Here is a 9,339-nt window from a genome sequence, read left to right as displayed (position 1 = left end):
CAGGGTCAGAGTTTTCCTGGGAATCACAGCTCCAGGCTTTTGTCCATTTTACCTCCAAATCAAAACCCTGCAACTCTGGAGAGTTGGGTGATAAATGCAAACACCAGGAACAGGACAAACCCTAGCTGTTGTTGTGCAGGCCTCCAGTATGGGCTTTGCAGCTTCAGCTAAAAGCTTAGCTGGCCCCCTGCCCTTTCTGTAAGTCTGTACACCCATCTAGGGAGGACTCGTCCGCTCTGGCTGCAGCAGGAAGTCCCCTGCCTTGAGTAAAGTCCTAGGGATCATGCAGACACTCCCCTCCCTTGGAGAAAAATCTGCTTACCAACTTGAGTGTGTACAAATGCACATAATATGTTTCCATGTGACAGGTGTAGGACATAATTCTGAGCATGCCTTTGTCAAGCTCTATTCGTTGTGTAAAAGTTTGGTGTTAATCATTAGTATTCTCCAGGCCCCTTTTGCCATCTTGGATATTTGTCCCAAGATACAGTGATGAGGAGATTTGACTCTGCACAGCCTGCATGCTGAAAATCTGTGAGGCATGCCTTTAGGTTTTGTAAAATGTATCATCAAACGACCTCAGATTATCTGAGTGTGGTTGCTCATGCCTGTAGTTCCAGCATTAGGGAGGCTACACACTGACTTCTAGGGAAGCCTGGGCTATAGACCAAGATCCTATGCCAAAAAGCCAACAACCTAGATTTTCATTAAACACTTCAAAAACCGTGTTGGCGGGAGTGTTTGGGGGAAGTTGCCAGGGTGTCTGAAGTACTCTTGTCAAGCAGACCAATCCTTTACAGTGGGAATTGTGACTCTACCTACCCACCCATCCATCCACCCACCCACCCATGTACTCCACCTACCCACCCACCCACCCACCCATGTACTCATCCAAGTACTCGCCCACCCATCACCTAAGTCACGAATTGAGGCATTAACACGAACCTTTACTGAAACGCCCACTTACTGGCCAAGATAAATAAGGCAGCGCCATGCCTCACACAACAGCATCCTGAAGGTCCTCAACTGCAGTCAGGCTCTACATACAAAGAAAGGCTGCAAGGAGAAAACTAAAATCCGCCTTAAAGGGAGACAGGAAGCCAGGACAGTATAAAGCAAGAGAGAACTCTTCGAAAAGTGGATAGACCTGCGGGGACCAGCAGGCAGCTTCGCCCTTGGTTTCTCCCATAACTTAGGTTTTGTTTTGTTTTGTTTTCCAAGTGCTTGTTTTCTAAGGGTCTTAGGGACTATCAGGGCCTAGGCTTTTAAATACTTAGCATAGGTTCTGTGTTTTCTTCAGACTCTCCTGCAGGCTCGAGGATGCCCCATAGAGGGCGCTGTTTGCCTGGCTTTACAAGGCATCATAATGCTGGCGAGTGGAGGGAACAATCCTTTCTGGAGAAATAGTAAATTGCTATCCAGGCACCGAGCTTTTTCAAACCGGAAAGGAAAGCTCAAGTCTATTCTTCCTGATGTTGACGAGCATCTTAAAGAGACTCTTTCCTCTAGTGAAAACACACACACACACACACACACACACACACACACACTCACACACACAAATTCGCGTTAGGAAAGGACATATATGTTGGATTGGCCCAAGGAGGCTACCTCTGAACTCTCCTTGGGTCCATACTTCTGGTCTAGTCCCAGAACGGAGATTGGCCAGAAGCATTGAACCGAATGCCTTTCACGCCTGTCTTCCTGGGAACAGAATGTCTTTCATGCCTGCGGACTCATAGATACCGGTTTGGTGCTGTTTTTGTTTTTTGTTTTTGTTTTTTTTTTTTGGTTTTTGTTTTGTTTTGTTTTGTTTTGTTTTGAGACACGGTGATTGAACACACAGCCTCTCAGGGTAGGCAGAGAGTAAGTAGCACTGACTCACAACGAACACCTTTTGGAGAAATGGACAGTGTTTCCTCTTTCCCTAATTTAAAAGAGCCCCTGTGCATCAGAACTTTTGCGAGAGTGCACAGGTCTGCACCAGCTCCCCACCAAACCATACCAGCACATACCCTTGGGGGGAGAGGGTTCCTCCGCAGCCCACTGGACCACCAGGTTTTGCTGTGCGCAAGCCATGAGCTCCGAAACGATGCTGCCTATTCAGGAAAAACGATTTCTGCCTTGGGTGGGTGGGTGGGGGTGGCCGCTAGTTGTCCCGCACTGTTTGGGTGTCTTAGGTACAACCTTCTCTCTGGACACCTTTTCTCTATAAAATCTGAGAGTATTACCAGCCCTGCTTGAGTCTCGGAGCTGTGATTGGCTCCAACTCAGGTTTTAGATGATGCGCCCTTGTGCATTCCAGTAAAGCCTTGTAGGAAATCAAAGGAATAATAGTAACCATTTATGGAAGCTCTACTTACAAGGCAAAAGTAGGGTTCATTACCGAGGGTGGATGTCAAAACTTTAAACACGACCTTCGAGATTTGGTGGAGGTGGGTCTGGAGCCCTAGGACTGAAAAATAAAATAAACCTACTTCTCATTTGGGGACCCAAAACTGTCCAGTCTGCGTTAGGCAAGAGGAGCTTGAATTAGGCAAGGCTCAACCGAAAGATAAAGAATCAGGTGAGGAAGAGAGAGCTCAGATGTGAAGGGAGTTTCATCCGGCCTGAAAACAAATTGTCATCTTTCTCGGTCCAAGGAACTATCCCTGGGGAAGGGACCCCACTGAAATCTAGAATTGAACTGCGCGTCTCTCGGGCTCCCCAGGAAGCTGTTAAGGTGGATGAAGTCCAGCTATTCCTCAGAGCCCTGCTGTGGTTCTCCAGGGACTTGGAGGCCCTTGGGACATGCTGCAGGTGTCGCTGCCAGGGTCACTCGTCTGCGCCTTCGGTTCTTGGCGCCCATATTAAAGCATTAGGCAGTTCCAAACGCCACCCTTTTGGGGGAAAGTGCTGTGTTCAGATCGTAGGGTTAAAGTTGGTCTTTGAGCCGTGGACACAGTCATCCAGAAAAAAGCGGCGTCCTTCGGAGTGCAGTTGTCAGTGCGGGAACACCGCTACCCGGACAGTTGCAAGGGAAGCGCGTGCAGAGTCGCATACCCAACTCTTACTCCTGAAAGATTCAGAATCACTCTTCCGTTTTCAGGACCAAAGGCCAAGGCTACGCGGATTCCTGAACCCGCAGACTCTGGACTAGACGAAGAGCGGGGGAAGCTCTTCTTGGCCGCACCCTGATTAGCAGGTTTGGGGAAAGAGAATTCAGAGTTCGTTCCGGGCCGGGGAGGCGCCCTACTTCCTGGACCCACGACCAAGGCTTTCCAGCCGCGTGGGGGCAGCTGGCCTCTGCCAGGCCAGGAGGGGTAGGAGAGTGGCGGCTGCTAGCGCGGATAACCCCGAGGTGACCCGGGCCAGCCTGCTCTGCCCCTCCCCCCTCCGGCAGACCGGACAGCAGCTAGCCTGTGGCCGAGCCGCAGGGGGTAGAGGGAGGTGCAAGCTCCAGACTCGCGCAGGTCGGTGCGCTCCGGCCCGCCGGGGGCGTCTCCGTCTTGAGGTCCCTTGCGCGCCTCCCGCTTGGTGGGAGCTCTCAGAGTGCCTCTTTAGCGAGAGCCAATATCCTTTTGTGCTAATAGGTTTGTCCTCATTTGCTGCCTAATTGGACTATATAAAGCCAATAACAGGCGGGCTCTCATAGCCCGAAGCCAAAGCGCCAAAATCCGAGGGAAGGCGAGGAGGGGGCTGTGGAGGAGGCGGCTGCGGGGCCTGGGCTCGGCTGCGCCTTGGCCGGCCTAATCCCATTTGCCATTGTACGCGCCCAATCGCCGTATACTCCCCGCATTTAACTTGGATGACATTTTGATTTCATCATTAGCATCCGGCGCCGGATTGACGCATCCCCAAGCCGGGGACCGCTCTCGCAGCCTCCTCCCGGGGAGCCGCAGCTCCAACCCGGCCCCCTCGCTCCCTCGGCGCAGAGGCAGGTGCGCTCCCCGCCCCTCTGGACCCCTCCCCCATGCGAGCCCGCCCCGGCCCGGTCCCCACCCCGCCCTCCCGCGGCTCGATTTGCGCCCGGGGCGGCCCCCGACTTTGAGCCCCGTAGTTGAGTTCCGTTTATGGTCTGATTTCCGGCCCCTAGCCTACTCGCCCCGCCGCCCGCCTGTCCCGCTCCCGCCCTCCGTGGGACCCGGAGGACTGGGGACCATGCCGGAGCCCGGGCCGGACGCCTCGGGCACTGCCAGCGCGCCGCCCCCGCAGCCGCCGCCCCAGCCTCCCGCGCCCAAGGAATCCCCGTTCTCCATCAGGAACCTGCTCAACGGAGACCATCACCGGCCGCCCCCGAAGCCTCAGCCGCCCCCACGAACGCTCTTTGCGCCGGCCTCGGCCGCCGCCGCCGCGGCCGCCGCTGCTGCCGCCGCAGCCAAAGGTGCCCTGGAGGGCGCCGCGGGCTTCACGATCTCGCAGGTGGGCGACCTGGCTTTCCCCCGCTTTGAGATCCCAGCGCAGAGGTTTGCCCTGCCAGCGCACTACCTGGAGCGCTCCCCGGCCTGGTGGTACCCCTACACCCTGACCCCCGCCGGCGGCCACCTCCCGCGACCAGAAGGTACCGACCTCTCTTTGAACTTTCGTTCTCCCCTCTTTCCCTGTGGGTCGGTCCCATCCCCTCCCAGAGCTGGTGTCACTGCAGTTATGGGATGCCCCGACACCTGCAAACCCGAGTTTCGGTTGACTTCCTTCTGCCTCTAGCCAGCACCTTTCCTGCGCTCTTGGCTACGAGGCCCCGAATCCAATCCCACTTGCTGAGAAAAGAGATGGAGTTGGAGGCCCGGGCGCTGCGCTTCCCGGGAAAAGTGGCCTCCATCAGGAATGGTGGCTTGGGATGGCCTGGGTGGGGGACTAGGCCTGGAAGGCAGGGTTAAACCCTAACCATGGAGAATTTTTTCCGCTGGCCCCTGGCATGGGGGACGCAAGATAAAAGGAGCGGCCCAGATGTCATCATTGCCTGGCTAGTCCTAGGGAGGCGAGGAGATCTTAGGTCTTGCTGCCCCACTGCAGCCCAGCGGGGACAGGGACACGGGAGGACCCCGGGAGAACCGAGGCCAAGGGCCAGGAGCCCGAGGCCAACGTGCGGGTTGTGCCTGCTGCTCCCAGATCCCCGTTTCGCTCAAGGCTGTGTTGTTGTGCTTGTGTGTGCGTCCGTTTGTCTGTCTCCCCAGCCTCGGAGAAGGCCCTCCTGCGAGACTCCTCCCCTGCGTCCGGCACCGACCGCGACTCCCCGGAGCCTCTGCTCAAGGCTGACCCCGACCACAAGGATCTGGACTCCAAGAGCCCGGACGAGATCATTCTGGAAGAGAGCGACTCGGAGGAAGGCAAAAAAGAAGGCGAGGCGGTGCCTGGCGCGGCCGGAACGACAGTAGGGGCTACTGCGGCGACACCGGGCTCAGAGGACTGGAAGGCGGGCGCCGAGAGTCCCGAGAAGAAGCCGGCGTGCCGCAAAAAGAAGACGCGCACCGTCTTCTCCCGCAGCCAGGTCTTCCAGCTCGAGTCCACCTTCGACATGAAACGCTACCTGAGCAGCTCGGAGCGAGCCGGCCTGGCCGCATCGCTTCACCTCACCGAGACGCAGGTCAAGATCTGGTTCCAGAATCGCCGCAACAAGTGGAAGCGACAGCTGGCCGCCGAGCTGGAGGCGGCCAACCTGAGCCACGCCGCGGCGCAGCGCATCGTGCGCGTGCCCATCCTCTACCACGAGAACTCTGCGGCCGAGGGGGCGGCGGCGGCCGCGGGGGCCCCGGTGCCGGTCAGCCAGCCGCTGCTCACCTTCCCGCACCCCGTCTACTACTCGCACCCGGTGGTCTCCTCCGTGCCCCTGCTACGGCCGGTGTGAGACGGGAGACGGGAGAGGGAGTGAGCACCTGGCCACCTTTCGGGGACCCCGGAGGAGACTGGGCCGGGCCGAGGGTGCCACTGCCTTGCCTCCCACCCCCCAATAGCATTTTGTAAGTATTTGCAATGCATTTTCGTGCAATTCATTCCTATGAATTTGAGGCGCTTCTCCTCTTATTTTTTGGTTTTGCTTACCATTGAGAGAAAACGGGGTGGGGTTGGAGGGGGGGGAACGACAAAATTACCAGGTCAAAACTTCCAATTGAAAGTTCTTTAAAAAAAAAAAAGTTCAGATCTCCCCTAAAATTACCATTGCGCTGTGGCTGAGGAGGGGGGTGTATTTTTACAGAAGGAAAATACGCGAAAAAAAATCCACTTTTTTTTTAGTTTATTCATTTTTTTCTGATGAACTATTTTCAAAATCCCAAGAGAGAGAATTCATATCGAATTCATATTTATTACTGTATTTCTGGGTGTGGTTCTTTCCCCACATCCAATCAGTTATCCCCTCCCCCTTCCAAAATCTGAGTGGCCTCTGGTAAGACCCTCACTGTGCCGGGCTGTGGCAGTCAACTCCGTTTGTGACTGAAGAATTCTCTAACCAAAATGTTTAAAGGGGAAAGACAAAAGCCTCAAATCCAGACCTGTAACAGCTTCATATCCGGCTGGGTGGCAGTGATCTTATTTATCACTAGCATTTATTTAGTGGTAATATCACTATTACTATGTTACCTGCTTGAGAGATTGGTTTCCTCTCTCCCTCTAGGTCTCTCCCTCTCCTTTATTTTTGCAGAAAAAAATTTACATTTTTATCCTCTCCCTCCCCCCCCCCTTTATTTTTTACTTTGCAGCAACTGTTGTGCAATATTGTACAAAATTTCCCTAGAGCCCCGCCCCTTCCTCTGTGGGGGGTAAAGACCACCAAGCCACGGCATAATCATTAATATAGAGGAAAGATTAAGCAGGAGAGGGGGAAGGAAGAAAGCAAGGTAGGCAGCAAGGAGTGAGCTAGACAGAGTGGAGCGCTTTAAGTGAAGGACAATCAACGTAGGAGAATCTTAACTTATTTGATAACTGTACAGTCTTCTTGTAAAACTTACCCCCAACTCCACAGGGCCCCTTGCTCTGGTTCCCTGTTGGCTACACCTGTCGTTCTGTTGTTTCCATTTGTCTGTTTCTCCCACCCCTTCCCTCCTTGTCCTCTGCCGGAGTTCAGTCCCTTTTTAAGAAAACAAAACAAAACTCCACAAAATATTGTTACACTTAATGTTGTTGTGGAATCGAATTAATTAAAAAGAAAAAATAAGCCTTTCATGTTGCCAGAGTGTGTAACTTTGGATGATTTCCACCCCTGGGAGCAGGTGTCCAGGGCAACTCTCCTTTTCTCTCTCTCTGACTGCCTCTTTTGCTCTTTTGCTCTGACCTGCACTCACGCCCCTATAATCCAACCGGCAGAGGAGACAGGGGCGGCTTTGTTCAGGACCAAGGGCGTTCTTTCCTCTGTATCTTCTCCTGCTTGAAAGGCCCTCGTCAGAGCAAGGAATAATGAGGAATGGGAAGAGTATATTTATGAGTAGGTTTATGTCTAGCTTGCAAAATTGAGCAAAACAACCCTGAGCTTGAAGGTAGGTGGTATTTCCCAAGAAAAAGCTAAAACTTGCATTCTTTCTTGAAGCCAGGGTTCCTTCAAGAGCTTCTGGACAGGACATCCCTAAGATGTCTGTCTAAGATTGTGGTGCCTGTGATTGTTCCCAGGAGTGTTGGGGGGAAAGAGGGGGGCACAAAACTTGGAGTTCCGCTGAGTCTTGAGGCAGATCGTTAAACCTAGCAGTCCTTGAGATAGATGGACAAGGAGTTGCCACTTCTAGGACAGGGAGGTTTCAACTGAGCTGGGAGAAATTCAAGCACCCGGGGTGTGTGTGTGTGTGTGTGTGTGTGTGTGTGTGTGTGTGTGTTGTAGATGTGCCACCAGTCAGCCGAGAAAGGACTGGAGATGACTGGTCTCCCAACTAGGTTTTCTGTGCCCATCAGTTCTCAAAGCTGCCTCAAGGGTAGCTAGCCTGTCTGGACCCACCTGTTTTAGCCAGTGCCTGGAAGCCTTTTTTCCTTCTACTTCACCCTTGGTCCTCAACACCAGAGGCAAAACATTCCAAGACAGTTTAGGAGAACTGGTCTTTGAGGGAAAGAGGGAAGTAGGTATTCCAATGCCCCTTGCCAATTCAGCGTGCCTGCCTGCCTTCAAGTTCTGTGATGTGTGTGTCCTTGTGTGTGTGTGTGTGTGTGTGTGTGTGTGTGTGTGACGCTCCAGGCACTGTTCTTTCGGAGCTGAGGAGCTAAGGAACCAAAGGCAGAGAAGATTTCCGAGCGCGTTGCCGTAAGCAGGACACAACCACTGGGGAGCGCCTGTCTGCTCTCTTGGGCTCTCCTTTCTTCTGAGCGAGCGTGCTGCCAAGCTCCTCCAACTCAATCGCCACGATTGATTCTACTGTGGCTGAAACGCAGCAACTATCGTTTTCTGTTGATGGAAAACTGGCCCCAAATAAACCAGTGTGCCTATTTGTGGCAAAATTTTAGCCTGGACCTCAGTGAAGATAGATCTGCCTTTATTTTCCTCTGGTTTGGAATAAAAACGAGGGCATGCGTCGTAAATGAAAAATAAACAGAATATCGGGGTCAAAATATGTTGTTCCCTGTGTTGCCTGAAAATAGAGTGATGCCTTTTACTGTTGGCAATACTAACTGCTGGACAGGCCAGTAACAGCTCATTAAAAATAATGTTGCAATAGCAAACATGTCCTCGGATTTTACAGCCAGAGCATGATGTTATCAAATGCCAAGAAAATACTACTTTATTTGTTTGGATTCCAGAAAACGGTTCTTGACTGACCCAGTCTTTTGAAAGTCAAGACATAACTGGTTCTCCACAAGCATGGTTTATCCTTTGTGTTCGGGCCCGTGGCTTCCCTTTTCTTCCTGCATGGGGGCTTTGCTGCTCTGGGCTGGTACCTCTCCCCCCAGGGCCTCAGTGCAGCTCTGGAGGAGGACAGTGGCACTCACACCATCTTCCAGCCCAGTGGGGTCCTGCCGGTTTTTTCCCATGTTCAGTGTTTGTGGAGGTAGCCTGAGACATTACAGAATACCAGTGCTGCTCTGAGTGGGGGCGCAGCGGACCTTGCTGTCAGAAGAAACCCAGTACAGGACCGGAGAGCAGGTCATCTTCTCATTCTTAGTCTTTTGACTCTCCCCCAGCTTTTGAAAAGATCCCCAGGAGCTTCAAGAGCGGATTACCAGGATTACCAAGAAGACTTTTGGGGGCAGTGGCAAGGTCTCCTGAAATCCCCGTGGACGTTTGTTAGGAGAACTCAGGGCAGCCAGGCTCTCCTGTTTCAGGATGCCGAGTGGGCACCTCTTATTTTATCCTTGTGCCACCTTCAAGTTGTGGAACCTGTCCTTCCTACAGTCCTGTGCCCGATCTCAACAGTAGTCAATGCTCTGGTCAATGAAATCGTCTCCAGT

General features: G+C 53.1%; 1 protein-coding gene across 1 annotated transcript; it reads left to right on the top strand.

The window, feature by feature from the left end:
* The first annotated feature begins 4,140 nt into the window (after positions 1 to 4,140).
* Hmx3 (H6 family homeobox 3) lies at positions 4,141 to 5,824 on the top strand. The gene is made up of 2 exons (XM_052174585.1): positions 4,141 to 4,540; positions 5,154 to 5,824. Exons 1-2 carry the CDS (start codon positions 4,141 to 4,143, stop codon positions 5,822 to 5,824), a joined length of 1,071 nt encoding a protein of 356 aa, XP_052030545.1.
* Positions 5,825 to 9,339: the final 3,515 nt, after the last annotated feature.

This window comes from Apodemus sylvaticus, chromosome 1 (assembly GCF_947179515.1).
Source record: "Apodemus sylvaticus chromosome 1, mApoSyl1.1, whole genome shotgun sequence".
In the NCBI taxonomy this organism is placed as follows: Eukaryota; Metazoa; Chordata; class Mammalia; order Rodentia; family Muridae; genus Apodemus; species Apodemus sylvaticus.
This window is presented reverse-complemented; position numbering and strand designations above follow the sequence as displayed.